General features: G+C 39.1%; 2 protein-coding genes across 2 annotated transcripts; one reads left to right on the top strand and one right to left on the bottom strand.

Annotated features, from left to right (window-relative positions):
* Positions 1–3,745: 3,745 nt before the first annotated feature.
* LOC140236087 (glucosamine 6-phosphate N-acetyltransferase-like) lies at positions 3,746–11,288 on the bottom strand. Its single transcript, XM_072316095.1, has 6 exons — positions 11,283–11,288; positions 8,621–8,783; positions 7,560–7,622; positions 6,664–6,794; positions 6,274–6,335; positions 3,746–4,470 (listed from the first exon to the last, which is right to left on the bottom strand). Exons 1-6 carry the CDS (start codon positions 11,286–11,288, stop codon positions 4,293–4,295), a joined length of 603 nt encoding a protein of 200 aa, XP_072172196.1. The 3' UTR covers positions 3,746–4,292.
* Positions 11,289–11,740: 452 nt separating this feature from the next.
* Positions 11,741–22,743, top strand: LOC140230389 (probable cardiolipin synthase (CMP-forming)). The gene is made up of 7 exons (XM_072310541.1): positions 11,741–11,759; positions 13,261–13,723; positions 15,181–15,318; positions 16,849–16,978; positions 18,149–18,303; positions 20,162–20,253; positions 22,615–22,743. Exons 2-7 carry the CDS (start codon positions 13,310–13,312, stop codon positions 22,700–22,702), a joined length of 1,017 nt encoding a protein of 338 aa, XP_072166642.1. The 5' UTR covers positions 11,741–11,759; positions 13,261–13,309; the 3' UTR covers positions 22,703–22,743.
* The last annotated feature ends 303 nt before the right edge of the window (positions 22,744–23,046 follow it).

Genomic DNA, 23,046 nt, shown 5'->3' with positions numbered 1-23,046 from the left:
AGTTGTAAGCTTTGGGAATATGATACCATCTAATGAGAGATCTCCATGTGTAATTTGTTATTATAACATATATATAATACATATATATATATATATCTGTGGAAACATAAAGTTGAAAAGGTATTTGCGATGTCAACAATAATAGAGTTATAAATGTGTGCTTTTTCATTTATGTCCTCATTCCTGCATTTTCTTTGTAGTCTACTGCACATCCAAGCTACTGAGACTTCCACTTGAGATAAGTGATCATCTTGGTCCAAATTAAGTGTTTAGGATGGTCCACTGAATATTATTTGTAACTTCAAAAGCTGAATATTCACTTTCCAGTTTGCCCCCTCACCCCCCCCCCCCCTCAAAAAAAAAAAAAAAAAAAAAAAAAAGTTTTGATCACATTGTATTGCAGTGAATGACTTTCAAGTTCTCTGTCACATACTTCTGATACAGTGAGGAAATGTATCAGTTCAAGTTATTAAAGAAAAAAAAAAACTTATGAAAATACACATGCCAGTCTTTTATGTGTGATCTATTTATGGAAGATGGGTAATTTAATTTGAGCAAGGAAGAAAGTGTAAAATGCAATGGTGTGTGTGTGTGTGTGTGTGTGTGTGTGTGCAGGCAGTGGTGATGTGAGTTTATAATACTGGTATAGCTCTTATTAGGTGTAACATGAAGGCTCGCACATGATATTGGAGTTGACATTCTAATACACTTGCATGTACACCAAATACCTGCATAGAAACTTGCTGGTAAAGTTGATACAGTTGGCGACTTTTATTCATATAATGCAAGAGCACTACAAGTATGTTTCTAAAAACCAGGACATACACGTTGTAGTTGTTATTGCCACAACATAAGCATGTCTGAATCTATACTGCTTTTAGTACCGTGTATACCGAAGGTAAACAACAAAACAAATATAATCTGTCAATAGTTACATTATGCTTGTAGGCAAAAGACAAGCAAACATAATGGGAATCCATTATTGTATACATTTTCCAAAAGTGGTACAATTTCAAGGTTTACTTAACTTGATTGTTTCTAAGTATGTGTTAATTTACCCAAACATATGAATAATTGGCAATTTACCCCATGCCTTTTGTGTATGCTTTATCAGCAAGTGACTCTGGTTTGCAAACTATTCTTCATCTCTGAAAGTATTTTAGTGCCAGTTTGCTCCCATGAAAACCAGTGACATACTGCACCTACTGTTGTATGCTGTAACGGAAGTGGTACTGGTAAAAAAGTGCACATGCACTTGCAAAATGGTATTGACAGATAAACTGTACGATAAAATAAATTAACCTTGATTCTGGAATAATTTATGACTGAAGTACATTTTTCCAACATCACCTGTAAACACACAGTCATTTAAATATTTTGAAGTAATTACATAAAAGCAAATTTGCACAACATGTTTACACACTACAAGTAATAGACACTATAGAATGAAAGACTTTTCAAGAATTAACATGTAATCCTTTGCTGGCACACAGTAATACATTTAAGACCTTCATTTGAGGGCCACTTTTAATTTTAGAACATCACTGAACAATGTATGCCATGACAGTTCTATAAGTTAATCTACATACTTTCTGTAATATACTTATGGAAATGCTCACAATAAATACACATACACAGTACATGTATTTATTCACAAATATATATATTTTTTTGACACTGCTATATATCTTGTGCGAAAGTTAGGATGGACATCAAGCAATAAAGCAACATGAAAGGAAAGCTTTTTTCCCTTTGAGAAGTTGCCAGAAAAAGCAGATTGTTCAAATCAACAAGGGTGTCCAGTTTCCTTAACCTAGAAAAGCAGGAAATATTCCTGGGACCGGATGATTTGATAACATGAATCACTGCTACTAGAATGGACCAGAAAACTGGTAAATCAGCCCATTCAGCCCGACACTTGCTCACATCATCTTTGGTTCAACAGGTGCGTTTGAGCGCTCTGCTATTATAGCGAACTGAACCATATCGAACCCGTGCCAGAGGAGTGTGTTCAAACGCTCCTAGGGAGTACCGTACCGAACTGAAAGGAGCCAAAAGTGGACCACTTACCCATGTGCTCCAAAAGGGTACCAAAAGTTTGCATGTGAAGAATCATGCACATACATCATAATGCAGAGAGGTCATTCTCTTTGTTTGGGACATCTGTAAGAGTAGTTGAAGCGTGCAAGGTGAATGACCCTCTTGCTACAAAATGTGCAACTCCCTCTGAAAATAACTCATAAGGTATGCTTTCTCCACAGAGCACTCAAACACTCCAAATCTGGCACAGTACAGTCCGGTACACTTAGGTTTGGTTCGCTTTGGTTCACTTTAAAGCACTCGAACGCACCAAAAGAGACACATGACCACATACATGTAGCCACACGAGAGCAAATTCTCCTGTACAGCCATACTTGGGCAAGTTAATTCCATACTGACCAGGTTAATTGCAACAACACACAAGATTACATCCCTGATGCAGCTACAACTCCATGGTTTGTTTGTTGGCGACGGAAAAGACCTGGGGTCCATTTCATGAAGTCATCTCATAAAAGTCTACATAAATCCCAGAATGGCCAAAGTTGCTCATACATGTACTGTATGTAGCTATGGGAGACTTTCAACGGAAAAAGAAGAACTAAAATCCATTTCATGAAGTCTCTCATACGAGTGTGTCTTATGAGTGAAAAGTCTCACAAGACTTTCATGAAACAGACCCCTGGACTTTGATGAGTCATTGACTTGTGTGTTTGCTTGTGCATATTCTACAAGTACATGCACGAGGCATGGGTATGTACATTGTACATACTTGCTGGGAGAGGGAATATGAAACTTACAGCTAATGCAGCAACACAAACTTTGGCAAATTATAGTCCACCAACTTCATAAGGCACTGAGATATTCATTTTTTCCCCCAACTCTTGAAGTGGTCTGTGGCAACTTCTTATGACTCAACATGTTTAAAATGGTCTATGATTTACATAGACACTTTGTAAATAATCTGCTTTAAAAATGTAACTAGACTCTCAAATACATTAAGACAGCTGAGTTGTCAAGAATCAAATACTAGTAGTTAAAACATTTGTTGCAAAAAAGGGTGGCAGCTCCGTATCAAGATGTGAATTTTCACCACTCTGTAAAGAGTTGTAAGGTCTGTTGGGGGCGAAATAAACATGAGCAATTAGAAAATTTGTGTCTGAAAATCTTTCCCTCACTGACTGATCAACAATGACCTGCGACAATGCATAAAAATACAGACATATCTGGAGTTTTCAAACACCAAGAAAAGTGCTTCATTAAACACTATACTATCTTTTTTAAGCTCTGATATTACGGGAAAACAACATTCTCATTTTGAGCTACCTGTCTTTCGTGTTAAATTTGAATAAGTTAAAACAAATTGAAAATTGAATAAGAAATAGATGTACAGCTGCATGAAAAAAAAAAAAAATCATTATAGCAATTGCTACTGGGCCATTATAATATAGGGAACAAGTTAAGGACAAGGCTCCATTCTGTCCATAAATATTGTTTCAATTCCTATTATTTTTGCTTTTTTTTTTAAATTAAAATCGGTTGATTTCATGGTTTGTATGACAAGAAAACATTTCAAATCAGCTCTGGCCATCATTATGCTTCCTCCAGTGGCCCTCTCAAATCTGCAGTAGAAAAGCCCCTCTGTTCTACCATTCGTCAATCTTAAATGGACATGATTATTCATCGCATGATTTACTGTGTGACAGTAGATGGTAAAGGGCAAATCAAAAGACATAAAGAAGAATAATTTTTTGAGCGCACATTCTTTTTCTTTCCTATGTTTCCCCACTGTACACATTTTTCCCCCATTGTGACCTTTGTCGCTCGGAACAATGCAGCAATATTACATGTGACTGTATTATAGTTAAATGAAGATAGCATGGATCGAGAGCGTGTTACATTCGTTTTGTCATCACATCGAAACTGATGAAGAAGAGCAACATACGCTAACAGCTCAACACATGGAAGTGATTTAATCCCATAATGAATACTGTTATTATACAGTGTATCAAATTAGGTATTACATCAAACATTTCCCTGAGTTAAGGAAACTTGTAGAATCATAATTTAAATTCTTGAGACAGTTCAAGGCAAGAAAGGAAAATGACGAGGGAATATATGATGCAGCTTCCGTTTGATTATTTTTCAGACACAGATGTGGCCACATACAGGAAGAATTGACGTAACTGGTCACTCGTGATCTTTCTTTTTTCTCCAAAATTCAGTCTTCAAGGCTGATCAGCCTCAGACAAGCATCAACTGGATGTTTCCTCTTTGTTTTTGGAGCAGTGTTCGTGGCGGTACGTCATGTAATTTTCACGGTCTTTCACATATCCAAACTTGCCGTAGAAAGGCATGTTTTCTGTGGTGCATTCCAGCGCGGTCTTGTAGCATCCCATCCGCTGGCTCAGCAATGTCAACGTCTCGACGATCCTTGAATGGAACCAAAAAGAAAACATGATGACTGATTAAGAACTTTCTTGAGGCAAAAAGGAAAAGACCCATATTCTGATACCACCTGACCATCTTCACTACAAGTAGAGGCTGCACACAGTAGGTGACATACATTTCCCCTTTTACAAAGAAGAAACAAAACTACTGTCAGACTCGCTGACCTACCTTACACAAATGAAAAAAAAAATGGCTTTGTCAATTGAGGTGGTAAGATTATCAGTCTGATCTTTCATTACGACCTCAGGAATATCAAGGAGTTTAAAGTTTCCACTGCTGTCAAGCCCCATAAAACCAGAAGAAGCCTACTGGTCGACCCAAAAAACAAGCGGAAAGTACATGATGTAGAAGGAGTTGTATATGAGATTCCCTGCAATGTTAAGCTACATACATTGGGGAGACAGGCAGACAATTTGGTATAAGAAGAGGCAAGCATAAGGATGAAGTTCTAAGAAACATCAGCCAAATCCCTTCACTTGATGTAGAAAATAATCAGCAGACATCATCATTCACAAATTGGCCATGAGGGATAACGTTGCTATCAATAACCATTCCATCAAATGGCACGAGAGCCGTATTCTTGCCAGAGAAGATCATTGCCCATCAAGATGGATAAGGGATGCAATTCACATTCAGGAAAAACCCCTAACACAATGAACAGAGACTCTGACCAATATATTCTCTCGGATTATGATACCATTCTCTCACATCCAGCGTCATATCACCATCTACGACACAGTCTGAACATGGACCTACTAACGAATGGACTTTCAACGAATCAAACCACTTTGAAGTACAAGATCCGCCGCCACCTGACTGTGCGCATCTCAATGAGTACATACAGGTGTCTTAAAAATGATGATTGCATAATCATGGATCGTCACTGACAAAACAATTGTTTCCCAAATTCTGATCTTATTTGGCTGATGCGCATTTTCTGACTGAAACGCCTTTGAATTAACGCCAGTGATGAGAAGCAGCAAACCTCATAACATGACTGATCTTGTTTCATTGGATTGGAAATTACCGATTCGCTTGCTAGCGCTCACACATATGAATTTGCCGGATAGTAAGACACACATATCCTCTTCCCTTGTTATCTGTTTTTACTCTGGAAAAATGAGCGGAAAAGGTGGAAAATGAGATATGAAATCATGATCGATTAGCTAAAAACTTGGCTATCTCTTCAAAAGTACCTGCATTTCGCTAATAAAAATGTCTGAGTGGTGATATACCAATACAAACCACAACTGCACATGCATTTTCCTTGAATTAAGTCAGTTGTTATCTTCTGCGCATTTAGTTTTTTCAAAGCTGCGTTGTGTTTTGCCCCGGCTTGTCGGCAGCGGAGTTCATACGATCAAAGCAGGGAGGAATGTTTAAAATGCTTTTGTGACACTTTTGTCATAGACAGGGGCATGCATTAATTAAGGAAATGATGAATGTCCATGTGTAGTAGGTCCATGGTCTGAAGAAGCTACCGGTTGGAGGTGAAAGTACTCACTAAGGTACAAAATAATTTTCATGATTGTGAAACAAAAAACATACTTCTATGAAATCACTACATGTAATCAGATAACCCTCATTGGGGGTATGAAATTAATTTCAATATACTGTACTAGAATTCCACATCTTGGACAGGACGTACATAATGAAAAGGAACTCAGAAATGAAAATAAGTTTTATCATGACAGAAGTCATGGAAGCAACTGTCTTCCAGAACAACAGTCAAAGTAAAAGTTAAGAAAGAAGCATGTATAGAAAAAAACAAACTTTCATACTCACAATTTTCCAAGTTGTTTCCCTCTGTATTCCTCTTTGACCACAATCTCATCTAGTCTTCCTTTCTGCAATGGAAAATACCATTTTTTTTTTTAAAATTACATTATTTCTGCTTTAATGACTAACAGATTACATGCTGCTGCATATTCATCATCACTCTCAGAATTGCATCCAAAAGTAGTATTTTATTTACTTACAGGAAAAAAAAAAAAACCAAATAAATCATTCTATTATTTTTTCAGTGTTTTTCACTGGTAACATTGATTACCATATTAAAGTCTAGTCATGGGTCAGTGAAAGTTTGTCAATTCTTTGAAAACTTTTCAATTTATGCTAAAAGTCCTACCATGCCTGTCCAGGCTTTCTTTCATTCTTGTTTGATGCCCAGCTTACCTTGGAGCAGAGATGGATGAATTTGAAATCAATTCCCAGGGTCCCACATGCCACAATCTGCTGCAGGCTGGTGTCTTCGATGACAATGATGAAGTACGAGTTTGGACAGGCTTTGAAGGCACGGAATTGCTCTGAGCAGTGCAAAACACAGGTTAGAAAAAAACAACACAAAGTTAGTTCCTAGGGTGATAGACCAATAACTATGTGCTTGGACAGTGTGTCCAATAGTTATCTGAACACATAATTATTCAATTGTATTGTTCACCTGCATGGGTGACTACTGTTTTCATATATTACTCTATAAATTATAGAATTATCAAAATTATGTACTTTATATGTACATAACTCTATACAAACTTCAGTGTTTAAAAGTAAAAGTAAATTGATACATAGATAAATGAGAACATTGATTTGTCATTTCCCACATATCCCAACTTGATGCACCCCATTTTTACTATAAATTGATACTCGTTACGACGATGATGGCGAAGAGTTTTAATCACAGCATCATTGTAGCTGCTGATCATAATGCCATAACAAGCACTTTAAAAAAAACCAATATCCAGAGAAGAAATATTTGGTAACACAGGATGTGTCAGTTAAAGTTATATATATTCACAAAATTCATTGCAATCTGATAATCAAAGAGTCTGTGTACAGAGCTTTCATACTGCTGGTTCCTACATCATGATTATTCTATTTTCATTGTTTGTTTGTTTTTACATTTTCCCCTTCAAAGGTCATAGAGAAATAAAATAAGCAGGAATGACAGTCTGTGAAACATTGCTGATAATGGCAATGAAACCAAAAGAATAAAAGCACAATATAAATGTAATGCCATTTTGCAAACAAACCTCATAATCAAAAAAGGTTTTTAATTGGCTAGACAAACAAACCTTCAAACATCTCCCTTGGAATATTGCCAACTTTGGTTAATTGAGCCAACAGCTGGAGGTATCCTGAACATCAAAGAACAAACAGAAAGGAAAGGATGCATTCTGAATACATGTACAGCATATAACCAAAGAGCACTCTCAGTCAGTGTTTTAATGCAGAATATCTACACAGAAGCCCCGTTTTAACAGGGCCTTTCAAACTAGAGTTACCTCGGTAACATCTGGGTAACGTCACGGTTATCTTTTTTCACCCTGCCTGTTAAAACAGTCCCCGCAAAATGTTGCTCGGACGCTGTCACGGTAAATTTTGCCAAATTCTACCCGAGCATTACCCTGACATTACCGTGACACTACCCCGGCAACCCTGCAATTAGAAAGCAACTCCAGTAATATTCCTTTGATACACTCAACCCACATGCGCAACATTGCAGACAGAGAATGACTGACATGCCACGCACCGATCACGTGCATGGATCATAACCACTGATCTCTATAGATGTGGTTGAGATCAGTGATTGTATGTGCACAATCTAGAACAATAGGCAGTGCTGACCAGTAGGCATGTTTGTCGCATCAGTGGACACACCCCCTTTGTGGGAACCTACATGGGTAAGGTATTTGGTGTGTGTCTGTTGAAACAGTACTCCTCACTTTCTCCATTGGTTTTATCGGAATTTTAGAGGAATTTTGTTCTCTGGACGTCGCTATGTTGCCGAGGTAAGGTCTCTTAAAGCAGGGCTTAAGTTTACTCACTGGCTATGAAAAACTGTACCCTTCAAAGTGCCTAAGCAAAGCACACACACAAAAAACAAAAAACAAAAACAAAATGGGGGATATCAGATTGAATTGACTGAAATAATTAATGCAAAATATACAACAATCTCATATAAAGTACCGGTAGTTGGTTACAACAAAGCACCCCTTGCATCCTCTTAATGATACACAACAAGGAAATTAAAGAACTTTAAACCACCCCCATTACATTATCAATACTCACATAAGAGGTATTATACAAGTATGTCTATACCTGACAGAATAAAACTATCCCCCTTGTTACTTACCCTTGTCATAGTCTGACATGTAGAGCGGCCTCATCAGTAAAGACTCTCCTGGATTCTGAGGGGTGATTGGTGGATTGAAGGAGACTTTGCTGAGATCTGTAAACTGGGCTTTAAGTTCCTCCAACACTTGTGGATCAAACATTGGGGTGTCATCTGCATGGTTCTACAAAAGGAAAAATAGATAAATTGCATTGCAGAAAACAAAAATGCATGATCACTTTTCATTATAAACTAAGTCATACTCTGAGGGTATTGAGGAACAGGACTAATCTTGAATACTTGGTCTCACATTTAAACAGTAAAACATAAAACCTGCAGTACAAAAGCTTTCTTTTAATCTGACAGAAATCACAAAAAGCTATCATACATCACAAGCACCTATCTATCAGAACATACTGTACATCTCAGATACTCTAGATAAAATAAAGTGCATGTATGTGTGTGTGTCCGTCTGTCTATCTATGCATGAATGAGAGTGTGTTTGTAAATTACCGGACACATGCTTTTTGTTTGTTTTTTTCTTAATGAAAAGTGTGTACATCCCCCTCCTGATCATGCTGATACCCCGTTTTCTGAAAGAGGCAAGTCAAATGCTTTTTCATTACGATAGAAAAATAAAAGTATTGGCACTCGCAACAAGGTTCAACATCCCATGCCAAGGTTCGACCATGCGTAAAAACATATAGGTTTTTACATGTAGCAGGCAGTCAAATTTCGGACGGCATTATGGACTTTTATATCGCTTGACCAAGTGAGATGTCGCAAAATGTTGCAGTCTTCTCATCCAGCAATGGCGGCACCGAAACTTTTAAAAACTCATAACTTTTGAACAAATTTTCCTCAAACTTCACGAATAATGTGTGCTACTGATATTGCTGCATTCATTCAATCCATATTCTGTAATCTCAACTGTACAGTAGACAAATGTACATTTGGGTTTCATTGGAAGTATTAAAGAACTTATTAATAAACTGAACGCTTGCACTTCGTGTAAATTTAATGTGATTAAAATATCATAAGTCAAGTGAATGCACTCATATTGAATAGTATTTTGTTCAAATTTGCCTCACCACCCTCAGTTTGGTGCATCAGAACTTGACATAATACTAGCATTTATGCTGTGTTTAGACCATGTTCCTTGTGGCCATTGCATGCATGGCAGTCCCATTTGCCTGAAACACAGTGCGCTGTGGGTAGATGAGACATTCTCCTGTTTTTGCCCTTAGTAATTCTATTCGTGGTCGTTCCAACCCTCGCCCCCGTGAGCGTATATGGCTATCAGACCCTGTTCTCAATTTTCACGGCATCTGATCAGGCTAGACTACTGATATTTTCAGTTGTGTCCCCCTCTAGGTGTACGTACGGATCACCTCCAAGTTGTCTAAAACGGACTACGTGTCACATGTTTTGTTTCATTCAACCCGTTTTATCACGGCAATACAAAATCCCTCATTACACATTAGCACTGGGACTGCCGTGCATGGCAAATTTTTTTGACAGTTTAAAAATCTGACACGGCATCCACGGCAATCAAAGCCTGACACGTTTGACAATCCTGTCTCACCGTGTCGTTTCACGTCCATCCTGTTTTTACCACGGCGCGGTGACCTGCGCCTGAAACGGGGCTTCCATGGTTGCTGGGAACATGGTGTAAACACAGCTTTACAATGACAATGTATTAACTACATTAGAGCACAACCACTTCACTTCTAATTCCACCCCATTCCCTCCCTCACGTCACCTCACCATCATCATGATCATGCATCAACATCTCACACTACTCACAGCAATTCTCGCTACCATTATCAATATCAATCAAATCATTATTACCAACCACTATGACTACTAGTATAGTAAGGGTACTAGGTCTCGCGCAGGGACGTAATGATCGCGCATAGCGTAACTGTGTATAGCAAGCAATATTACGCGTAGGACTAAGCGCAAAATTTGCCGATACGCCCATGGAATAAAAATACCTGACAACCGCTAAACATGAGAAGAAAGCAGGTAAGAAATTTTGATTTCAAACAAATTTTGCACCAAATTTCCAATTTTTTGGAACAAATTTTTCACTAAATTTCCAATTTTTTACATTATAATTTACCTACCTTAGCTTAAAATCTTTTTTTAAGGATGTTGTAGCCTAGACGTGTCGTCTCGCTTGTCTCGTTCGTATGATCGTAGCCGATAGAATTCGTAATTTGTTCGATCGATCGTTGATAATATTCTACGAAAGCCGAAGCACGCTACAGCCGCAGAGAGGGGCAGACACTTTCACGCATGAAACTACATAGGGCAGCTGCGCGATCTTTACATACCCCGAGAAGGTGAACGCATAAAAAAAAGTCCGACATACAAACGGCGACAGCGCACTACTCCGTCATCGTATCATCAGGAGATTCTGGGAGGTGATTTTTCTGCATTTTCGTGATATTCATTGAGAAATTCAGGTACGATTATGGAATAACTTCTATTATAAGAGCATTTCAAATTTTCGTGCGCGATATCTAGACCCCTCAACCATACTACTAACGTTGTCGTTAGGCACTAGGCCTAAATTACCAGATTTCCCGGAGACTGAAAGTGAAACTTTGAAGAAAAGTTGAATATAAATCACTGTGTGCTTACATTAAAATGGGGGCACAGAATACACTCAACTTACTTCCATATCGCTTTGAAGATAGGGGAGTTTAAGTTGTCCTGGATCAACTACAGCTGTGCAACCGGCGTCCCCCAGCAGAGTAGGTAGAGCTAGCCGCGCAGTACAGACTGTAGACGTGGACGTGTAACGTGTACGTGTGTACGTACAGTACATACCGTACTGTACTGGGACAGTGTACTGGGACTGGCTGACTCGTGCTTGTTTGTGTACGTGGAATTGTATGAGTAATTTTAAGCTGAAAATAATATTAAAAAATTTCTATAAAATCTATGAAATCATAAAAATTTCATACTTTTACACATATTCATTATTTTTTTTAAAATCAAAGATGTTTGACTTAACTTAAAATTGGCTACATATCTGAATCAGAAAGTACTAGTGCATGTATGAGCCAGTGCATTGAGTGTACGGATCAACATGGCAGCGCCCATGGACTTTGATTAGAAGCATGCGATGCGAATGGAACAAGTAAACGGGGCAAGTTCATATCATCCTCTATTGTAATTTCAAATGGTGACTATCTATTCTCATAATCGGCACACTTCACTGGCGGGTCTCCGGTCTATTGAATGTTGGGTTGTTTGTATTGCTAGTTGTAGATAGCTGTTCCAGCGGATCCTTAATCCGTCCCGCGCGATCCCGTTCTATTACTTCTAACTTGTTAGCTTGTGAGTTCATAGTGTAGTGCCAGTGCTACGGTGCGGCACTGCGGTGAGCGATGCTGAGCCGTGGCCGAGTAAATTTTATAACTGTGTCTGTGTACAAGGAGCGCCCTGGGGTTAGGCCGAGTGCTGAGCTGAGAAAGCAAGGACTAACTTAGACAGAAAGATCCGTCTGTCCGGAGGACTCTTTTTATATTTTGCCATTGATGCTGTCCTCCGTAGACGGAGGGGATCCGTGAAGCCAGACGTAGTCTCCGCGGAACATTCCCCGACGGACAGATACAGACCGATCTTTCGGTCAAGGACTAAAGCTAGGGAAAGTTCGAGAGTTTCATGCTCATCATCATGTAAATTTAGTCTACTTCCTGACTCCTGTCTAGATAATTTTTCTCCATGTCTTTGTGAGGGCATAGCATAGGCAAGGGGGAGTAATACAGTAACTTAAAATTTACCATTAATTGTAATTGTCGATTTCTGATCATAAATAAACTATTTCAAAGTATAGAATACTTGGACCTACTACTCATCAACCACTTTTTGATAAAATATTGTTTATCTTAGAAAATATCCTTCAGTTTCACCTTCATTTCAATCATTCCACTTGCTTGAGGCAGTCACAGAAAATACCACAGATTCATATCCCAGGCTCAGAGTGTTGACTCGTACTGTGTACTGTGTGCGAGGAACTCTCGGCAACAAACACAAGTGACATTTTTTACTGAACACTGGCGCAAGCACATTATTTCAATGGACCACCCATTTTCCCATTGAAAAGCATGTCAATCCAGTGAATGGGTAAATATGCATATATGTGTTAGCAATAACATTCCGGTATGTTACTAATTTTCTTCAATTTTATTTTCCTCCTGTTTCCTGAGGTTATTTACCTGTACTCCCCTAATTTGTCTTGATTTGTATTCATGTTTGAATGTTCCAGTGTATTGCGCCCCAGATCCCACACATACTTTTGATTGTAGTTTACACACGGGAGAGCCATTGCACGAGAGCTGTTTATCTCAAAATAGGTGGTCGATGAGTAATAGACTTATACTGGATTTCTCTTCAAAACTGTTCAAGACTCTGCAAGTCACCAATAATTCTAATGTAATGTAGTGCCATCCAAAATTAAGTAGTAGCCTATGCTTCACTACTATAGATGCCTTTTTGCGTGCGGTCAAATTTTTGCATGGGAGGTGGAACCTTGATGCAGGATTTCTATTTTAGATTACAATAGACAATCAAATTTGTGAACTATGGTACGTTCTTGACAAATAATCCCCTTTATTCTACTTTAAAACATACCGTTCTGTCAGCAGATGGATTAATCACAGAATTGTTCATTGATGGGAGACAAGTGCTGCCAAGATGTCTTGGACAAGACTAGCAACACTGACCAGGGTCGGAGGTCATGGAATCAGACTAAATCCAGTGGGGACGAGTGCGATTGGACTGGACTACATCCATGGCTGTGGCCTGCAGGACCCACGGTCAAAACAGACACCCCGTGAGGACAGTATTCCAACCTACTGGACATGCCTGCATTCATTTTCCAGCTCAGCTCATGCACGAGGGAGCAACCAGCACCAGAGGCGTGGGAGTAAGCGCATGCGCGAGGAGGCGTTCCACGTGAAACTAGGTTACGCCTTGCTCAAGCAAGGGGGCGTGGCCGTGGGTCTGCTTCGGAGGGCGAGGAAGAAGGCAGAGAAATTTGAATTTGAGGAAACCAAGAAGAAGGTGCAAGCTAGAGTGGAGCAGAGCAAGATGAAAGTGAAAGAACTGGTGAGCAGAGTTGGTGTGTGCATCAATCTGACGTAATTGCAATAGTACTTATGCAATTGCATAAGTACTTATGTAATTGCAATAGTACTTATGATTCACTGCAATAGTACTTATGAAATGCAACACAGCCTCCAAGATCTTGATTTTGCTGTTTTAAGAGGCCATGTAGAGTTTGGGGTGGGGAAGTGCAAACTTGTAAGTCAAGATTTGAAGAAAGCAAAGGGTCAGCCCCTCTAAACACCCAGACAAGATAGTTTGCAGAAGAAATTCCATGATGAACAGTGGACTTTTTTCACAGCTCTTGATAGTGCACTGTTCAGTGAAGTCCCTATTTTTTTTTTTTTTTGTCTGTGTATTTATTTTTCCTACATTCATTCATTCTTTCCCTAATTCAGTCAGTCACTCAGTCAGTCAAATGATGGATGCAATCGCAATAAAAGTAAATGAGAGTAATATATTTGTCTTGTGAAACCCCTCTAAACACCCAGATATATGGAGATGACATTATCTCCCGGGAAGCATTGATACAGTTTTTTGCCATGGTTCAGCTCCAGCTATTTGCAGATAAGTAACAAGAGCTGGAAGAAAGACTCTAAATTGCAAGGTCATGTGGACTATCATTACAACCAGTTGATACCATACAGTTATTGTACATTATGTGATTACGCCCTCTAGTGGCTTACCAGCAATCATATCCAATCATGAGATAAAGTCTAATAATAAATTGTGTGTCAAGTTATCTTGGCCATATGCAGGGCAACAATGCATACTTATTTTTGCTTGAGACCTCCCAGTGATTTGTTGCAAGTGTTATTTATCTTGTTATTTATTCATTTTTTTTTGGAATTAGTACTCAAAGTACAGCTGTAGTTGTATACAAGGTAGTATTAGTACAGTCCGACCTTGATTATCAGACCCTCTCTATTCATCTGGACTTCTACTTTTATCCGGACTTCTCCTATCATAAGGACACCTTCTACCAGTGAAGACAAAGAAAAAGAGTAATTTCAAGCACAATTCAAACCTCCTGCAAAACTCATGCAATTTGCCTTATATTCCCTACAGAAACAGGTTACAAATTGTACAGCAAAGTATTTCAATTTCATGACTACAATTTTAGATAGGCTAGCATGAACTACACCACTGTTGCAGTGTACACTACCCATGTAGCTACCACTGGGTCAGCAGCCACCTTATACTCATATACATACCGTAAACATCAATTGTTTCTCCCATGTCCAGCCGAATCACTTATCTGGACTGGTGCCAATCCAGACATGGCCAGATAACAAAGGTCTGATTGTAGCAATATTTAGCATTTATTACTATCATCATTGTCATCTTTATCATTAGTAGCAGAAATGATTAGCAGCAATTCAATATGAAAAGATGAAGGTTGTAACCTTAATGAACATAGACTTTGTGTCTTTACTTTGCTTTTCACTTCTATTCTGAAGAGAGAGAACATCTTCACCATCCCAAACCTTCTGACGATGTCCCGCCTCGTGATGTCGCCGGTACTGGGATACCTGGTAGTCACAGAGCAGTTTCTCCTGGGCACTGTTCTCTTTGCCTTGGCTGGTGTCACAGACCTGGTGAGCATCCGTTGTTATAACAACTCAACCTCGTCTTCAATATTTGTGCGGTGAGGCGGCTCAGTTGGCTGTGCGGTGAGGCAGCTCAGTTTGCAATAGATCCAAAAGGTCAGGTTGGAGTACCATTGGCCCGAATTCACAAAAGTGGTTTAAATTTAGACCATGGTCTAAAGTGAGTGTGAAATAGTGGTACCTTTGACCATGGACCTAGGTCCATGCTTTGACACATGTGCATATCAATGCGCATTTGTTACTGGATGTCTGTCGGCGTACGCAATCTGTCAGTTGTATTTACGAAGAAGAAATTTGCATAAACCATGGTGTAGAATCAAACCACCGACATGAATTCATTGAGTCTAGCTGAGCAGCGCTATGTGTAACCATGCTGCCCCCTTTTTCCTGAGGCAAAACTGTCCATCCCCGAGATACCCCAGTAGGACATTGAACGGAGGTCTGGTGTGTGAAGAATCAAAACTCACACATGTAAAAAAATCCCACCTGTCTTTCTTGCGAAGAGAGGGTGCAAACCGAGTGAAGTGGTCCATACCGTGTGCACATCTACCTGCACCACAAAATCGGTAAACGATGCTAACCCCTATTGGTTTGCCCCTGGTGACAAGCCAGAGTCGGCAAACATTGTCAGCTCAGTGCATTGTGCCCCGTTAGAAGAAAAAGTATCATATGTGTTTAACTGAAGGCTGCAGACTTCATGCACATGAACAATTTCAGACGTACTGCAATATTTAATGTTGAGCATATAAATTTCAGTCCCCTACCATCCAAGTTTTTTTTTTTTTTTTTTTGATAATGAACATGCATGGCAAGCATGGACCTTTTGATATGATGAACTTAAACATAATCTTTTTTCTTAAATGTATTATTTTGATTGTGTGTTCAGTCATCCATTTAGACCTTTGAATTTATGATGTACATGTAGTTGAGTACAACAATGTATGTAGCAAGAAAACAAGGAGAAAAAAAAGTGTCAAATGGACAGGGGAAAAAGTATGCCACTTTATCACGGAATTCATCTCAAAAACTAGAAGAAAAATCTACATATTAGGCTACAATAATAATTACAATACAGGCTGCAGCTTCATACTGCTTAAAAAGGAGACTCAGTGTTTGTTCTCATAATTCAATATTTACTGGACACCAGAATGAACAATTTTTGGAATGCCTTTGCTGCCATGTTCAACAAATTTAGCGTGACATCTTAACGTGGCATCTTGTTATCGGTTTGAAGATTGATAACTTGCTAAGCCTGCTGTAATTCAGTTGTCTCATTTAAATCTGCAATGCAATATAGGTCTACTAACAACCATCCAGTATACCAGTTAATATGCATATTCTAAACAGCGGGTCCACTCCGTCATTTGTAGTGACACACCAGCACAAGAAAAATGGATGAATGATGCTAACCCCTTTTTGTTCGCCCCAGGTGACTAGCAATAGTCAACCAGGCACATTGTGCCACACAAGATGTAAGTTTTAAAGTACCACACCTATTGCCCTATTGTGTATTTGCAGTTAGATGGATGGATAGCCAGAAACTTTGCCAACCAGCAGTCAGTGCTGGGGTCCATCATTGATCCTCTGGCAGACAAGTGTCTCATCAGCATCCTCACCATTAGTCTCACATACAGCAACCTCATCCCAGGTACGTCAAGATTCCACTCATTAGCATCATCACCATGGCAACAGTGTTATCATGTGTAAGAGGATGGTAGTTTGAAAGAAAGCGGTGCCATCCATTATTTGTTTACAGTCTGGTTTCACTAAACTTTGCAGTCGATTCTAGTAGAAAACAGTGTCTTTGAAAAATCACATCCCCATTTAATCACAAACAAAGGATAAGAGGATAAGAAATAAAGAAAAGTAGATATAAATGGCTAGATGGATAAATGATTAAGCATATTTGTATGTGACCCACCACACCAAAAGGATCCAAAAGTCACTGACAGCTGAGCCAAGATAATTGAGTTTGAAGTCGGATCATCAAAATTGGTCAAAACCACCGGATTTCTGTTTTTGGCATAATTTTGTAGTCTAATGTATTGTCTATCATCTGCCGAAATATTGAAGCTAATTGATCGCAGGAAAGGCAAGAAATTAGCGTTTTCTGGGCCATGATTTTCCGACCTTTCAACAGAACAGAAAGGGTGTCCAAATATTTAGATTTAGTGCCACACATAGACTCCGCCCCTAGCAATGAGGGAGTGATCTTATTGGTCAGTGCGTGGCATCCTGGTTATTGATTGGTCATGTGTAGACTGTTGGCGCTAAGCTTGAATGAACACTGCAGAGGTTGCTAGGAGCATACCTTCTATAATTGTCGAGAAGTGAAAATTATCTTGCCTCCCCTTGATCATGGTGGCGGTTTTCTTGAAACACTGATATCCTAAACCACTTGAAATGTTCTAATAATTAAATTATCAATATCTCCGCAACTGAGTATTTTTATGAGTTATGTTATATATGAAATTAAAGTGGAAGAGTAAGGGAAAAATATCATGTCATTTTCAGAAAATTGGCCTCCCCCGACTTTCTGATCCTTTTGTTGTAGCGGGTCACCTATTATTGTGAAAGGGGATGATTTATTCAACTCAAATGTGCATATGTACCATGATTTTCAACAATCCAGCAAATGTAGCGTACCACTGGTATCTGTTTCTCTGTGCTTGATACAGTATGAAGGGGTATATATATGTATGTGAACACTGAAAAGATTATTAATGGCCTTAACTGTATGTTTATCACACTGAAAATGTTCTAGCAATCTAACTTAGGATGATTTGCTTTCATATTGCTGTTCAAATCTCTTCCCTAGTTTCCCTCACTGCACTGATAGTCCTGCGAGACATAGGGCTGGTGTCCGCAGCTTTCTACCTCCGCTACCAGTCTCTGCCTCCTCCCATCACAGCCAAGAGGTTCTTTGACGCCACCCATGCTACGGTGCAGATGAAGCCAACCTTCATTAGCAAGGTCAGTCTGCCAGATTTTTCAGCTCCACGACATGGTTCAACCCCCCCCCCCCCCAAAAAAAAAAACAAACAAACAAACAAACAAAAAAAAACCAAACAAACAAACAAAATCAAAACAATGTTTAGGCTGTTTCTGTCACTCTTTCAGAACTCATATGAAAAGATCTATCAAAGTATGATACATAAGAGAATTATAGGTGTTGCATTTGAGCATGAGAGTGCTGATTTAGATGTTTTGTTCACCATTGAAATAGTAAAATATTCTGTTGCACAGAGTGTGACTGATCATTTGTACTGAAGTTGACCCAAATTTGCCTCAAGCCATTGTAACCAATTCATTCATGCAGGAGAAGTACAGGTAGGTATGATTTGTGAAAGGCCAGACAATGACATCGGTGCAACTGTGCTAATTGTGTCTTATACGTAGATGATATTCAGTGCGAAATAACTCCAATTGAATGAATTGTTCAGCCAAAGAAAAGGGAAGCTGACTTTTTTACCCAGTCTTTTCCTCACTGTTGCCAGCAAAAAATAGTTTGGGTTTTGATGTTGTTGCTGTTGTTGATCCAAGATGTTTGACTATGTGTAAATGATTACTTGGTAAATAACTTGTTGTCATGCTACAGGGGAGATAATGGTACCAATATTGCCATATGATGATAGTACCAGGCAATTGTTATCTTGAAATGTGTAGAATTTAGTGATTCAAGGTCAATGAGATGTAACTTCTTTTCCCTTTCATTCCTGATGCCCCCACCCTTTGTGCAAACAAACATGTGCACTCTTGCCACTCATTGAAGCAGTCTGTTGAATTACCTCATTGTCAGAGCTTTTAGGAAAGTAGGTGAAGCCATCGGTAAAAATAGTTTTTCAGTCATTTCACATGGACAGATCAAACACAGTGCTAAAGAGCACAAGGGCAAATTCTTACTGCCTTTATCTTTACAACTTGTCATTAAAAGCTATAAAAATATGTAAAGTAAACTCATTTGTCAAAGGTATATTTTAGTATCATCCAAAGGTCATTTAACAGAAGACGGGTTCTGTGGCATGTACAGTCCTACTTATGGCCTCCCTCCTTAAATTAGTGTGGTCATAGGGGAAAGCTGGTTGTCCATTCATAGTATTAAGCCTAGATGCCAGGACATATTACTGCTAGAATAATTATTGCAAAGCTTTTGAGTACTTCTTTCTTAACCACATGAAAGAAGACATAAAGTAGGCATAGATGCTAATAAACTGATATGTCTGCTTGCATTGGGCTAGTGGAACTCATTACTAGGCCAGTAAAATGAATAAGTTGTCACCCATTAAATGAAAAGGGAACCATTTGTCCATAGAGGAAAGTTTGATTTGTTTGTTTGTTTGTTTGTTTGTGTTTGTTTGTGGTAATACCCTGAGTATATGTGCAAGGAAGTTCTAGAGGGAAAATGGCTTGATTTTCACACTTGATTTACTCACACATGATTTGTATGAAGCAGGGAATATTAGCGCAAGTCCCACATTACATACAGCTATGTCCATGTTGGTATTTGTCACAGTATGATATTCAGTAAGTTTGTGGCTCGTAAATCTACAATGGGAAGAATGCTGTATGTGAACTTGTAACTCTGAGCTGTGTATTATTTCTCATTCTCACTCATATTCATGCTTGCTTTCAGTCTGATTTTCTCTTTAATTGTCCATCAGGCGTAGTAGTAACATTTGATAGTGTCGTTTGTTGTGCATTGTTTGGTGCAACGTGATGCCAACTTGTTCAGGGAAGTCCAATTACGAATTTGTTCTCATTGAAAAAGGCATCACACTGTGGTTATTCCTCTAATTTATCTATCTTTTATTGCATTCTTCTTCCCACACAGGTTAATACAGCAGTGCAATTATCTCTAGTAGGGTTCACACTCGTTGCCCCTGTTCTGGAATTCACAGACCACCCTTATCTTCATGGCTTGTGGTAAGTCGGTGAACAGAGCAATATGTACCACACTACAGCAATAGCAGCGACATAAATCCTTTTAACCCATTGCATCCTGGAAACTGCTTTCATATGTTTTGATTCTGTATCTGTTTTGTATGGCTTTTACTATTTTTAGCTCACTTGAGCCTTTGGCTCAAGTGAGCTATTGCGATCGCTCTTTGTCCAGCGTCTGGCATCCGTCATGCATCATCCGTTGTGCGTCGTGCATAAACCTTTTACATTTTCACCTTCTCCTTAAAAAGCCCATGACCAATTTTCACTAAACTTGGCAGGTAGCATCCCTAGGGGGATAGGATCTGAATTTCTTAAAATGGGCACCATGCCCACTTGGGGGCCCCTGCCAGGGGGGCCCAAATACCCCCCAATTAAGGAATCTTTAAAAATCTTCTTCTCTAGAACCAGACGTAATAGAGCTAAGTTAAAGATAATATAAAGTTTTGGTATTACCTCAAAAGTTTCCCTGAATTTCCTTGTCTTAGTTTGTGTTTCAGGTTAAAGTACCTTTCATATAACTAACACTGTGAGACTTACTCGCCCCAAAGTGCTCTCATGTCTTAGTAATCATTCAATAATGGTTTCGTACCAGAGCCGCCGCCGTATGACGGCGGCGAGGTAGTACGCGTATGGTGCGAGATAACTGCGACCAGCAGCGTGCAGCCCCATACGCATACTGTTCAGCTAACTGCGACCAGCAGCCCCATACGCATAGCTAAATGGGGCTTCGCATTGTAGCTTACAGGATCATGACAGATTTAGTATCGCGGGTAAATATCAACTTAAAATCCAAAAATTCCTTCAATTTGAAGACTTACCAGTTAAGTTGAAGTATTAAAAACAGGCTTTGGGCAACGTTTGGTTTTGCCAATAGTCCCTTTCTGTTCGAATTGATGACTGAATGTGACTCGGTCGAGAAGACCTTGGGAGAGCTACACTGAATTGACGGCCAGCGCATGCGCACACAAACATCTTATTCGTTCATGGATTTGAAATTTGTTCGCATGTGATGTGTGCGTATGCGCTGGTCGTAGTAATCAGTGTATGTAGCTCTCCCAAGGTCCTCTCGACAGAGTCACATTCAGTCATCAATTCGAACAGAAAGGGACTATTGGCAGAACCAAACGTTGCATGAAGCCTGTTTTCAAGACTTCAACTTAATTGGTAAGTCTTCAAATTGAAGAATTTTGTGGATTTTAAGTTGATATTTACCCGCGATACTAAATCTGTCATGATCCTGAATGCTACAATGCGAAGCCCCATTACGCTGTTCGTATGGGGCTGCTGGTCGCAGTTAATTGCATGATTACTAAGAAATGAGAGCACTTTGGGGCGAGTAAGTCTCACAGTGTTAGTTATATGATAGATACTTTAACCTGAAACACGGAAATTCAGGGAAACTTTTGAGGTACCAAAACTTTTTATTATCTTTAATACTATTAGTTAGTACATTGATGACTGTTGTTTCAAGTTTGTTCATGGCAGATCCAGAGGTGCCCCCTTTGCTGCCCGAGGGGGGAGGGGGGGGGGGTCCAAATGGGGACCTAATCTGAATTGTATATTTTCATCTTCTTGAAAATCCCATGATTGATTTTCACCAATCTTGGCAGATAGCATCTCTAGGGGTATGGGATCTCAGTTTGTTCAAATAGGCACCATGCTCCCCCCGGGGGCCCAAGGGGGCCAACCCCCTAATTAAGGAATCTTTTCAAATCTTCTTTTCTCAAATTGTAAGCAATAGGCTATGATAGTGCTATGTGTAATTTAGATTAGTGACTGTGGAAGGTGAACTTGCGATACTCGGGTGAGTGCAAGACCCCCGGGTCTCATGTTTGTGAGTGTTTCTTATTAAAGATAGAGTTAGAAAAAGAATCATCTGTTTGAATCATTTGTTTCAGCAAAGCACAGAACTTTGAATGAACATATAAGAGAAAAAACTCAATATCCAAACACTTGCTTGATGGGAGTAATCTAATAGAATAGGCCAAATTCCTGCTGTCTGACATATGAGGGGGACACTATGTTATGCGAGAATAAAATATAGATATTGTCTGGAAGTGTCCTCGTCTTTTTAGTATGCCAACGACTCCTGTTATAACGCAGTCCTCACATCCAGCAGTTTTGTTTCTTTGTATCGAAATTTCGTTATAGCCGCACAAATAAAGATATAATGAAAGATAATGATTTGGAGACCTGACTTTTTACTTCGATGGAACAAAATTTTATTATAACCGTGTTTGTTGTAGCAGGAACATCTTGTAGTAGTACATCTCCAAAACGTAGCACAGAGAATGTTGTGTGATCTTGATTAGTTCTGTTGTTATTATTTGTGCCCAACTGTAGGTACGTGACAGCAGCAACCACCATCATGTCCGGACTCAGTTATGTACTCAGGCGAGACGTCTTCAAGTACTTGCAGAAAGAGAGGTAGTGTAGAGTTGAGGCTTCCAGCAAAATTTCAAACAATCTGTTTGGTTTTTGGGGGGTTTTTTTTTCTCGTCTTTATTGGTGTCCACTGTTAATATCTGTATGCACACAGATCAAAATGCTGGCTATGTCTCAATGTGCACAGAATTAAGACACATTGGAGCCTGTTCAGATGAATTGCAGACTTGCAGGTGTTTTGCCATACATATTACAGATAGTATTCAGAAAGAGAGAAAGATGTAGGAAGTCTCATCCAAAGATCTTAGAGTTATAGAAGTGTGTTATGAAATGCAAGTGAGTATATTATTGTTCTTTTTATTTTTGTTGATTTGTTTCTCTGTACAGAGA

The sequence above is a fragment of the Diadema setosum genome, chromosome 1 (assembly GCF_964275005.1).
Source record: "Diadema setosum chromosome 1, eeDiaSeto1, whole genome shotgun sequence".
In the NCBI taxonomy this organism is placed as follows: domain Eukaryota; kingdom Metazoa; phylum Echinodermata; class Echinoidea; order Diadematoida; family Diadematidae; genus Diadema; species Diadema setosum.
Note: the sequence above shows the minus strand (reverse complement) of the source record. Positions and strands in the feature narration are given on the sequence as shown.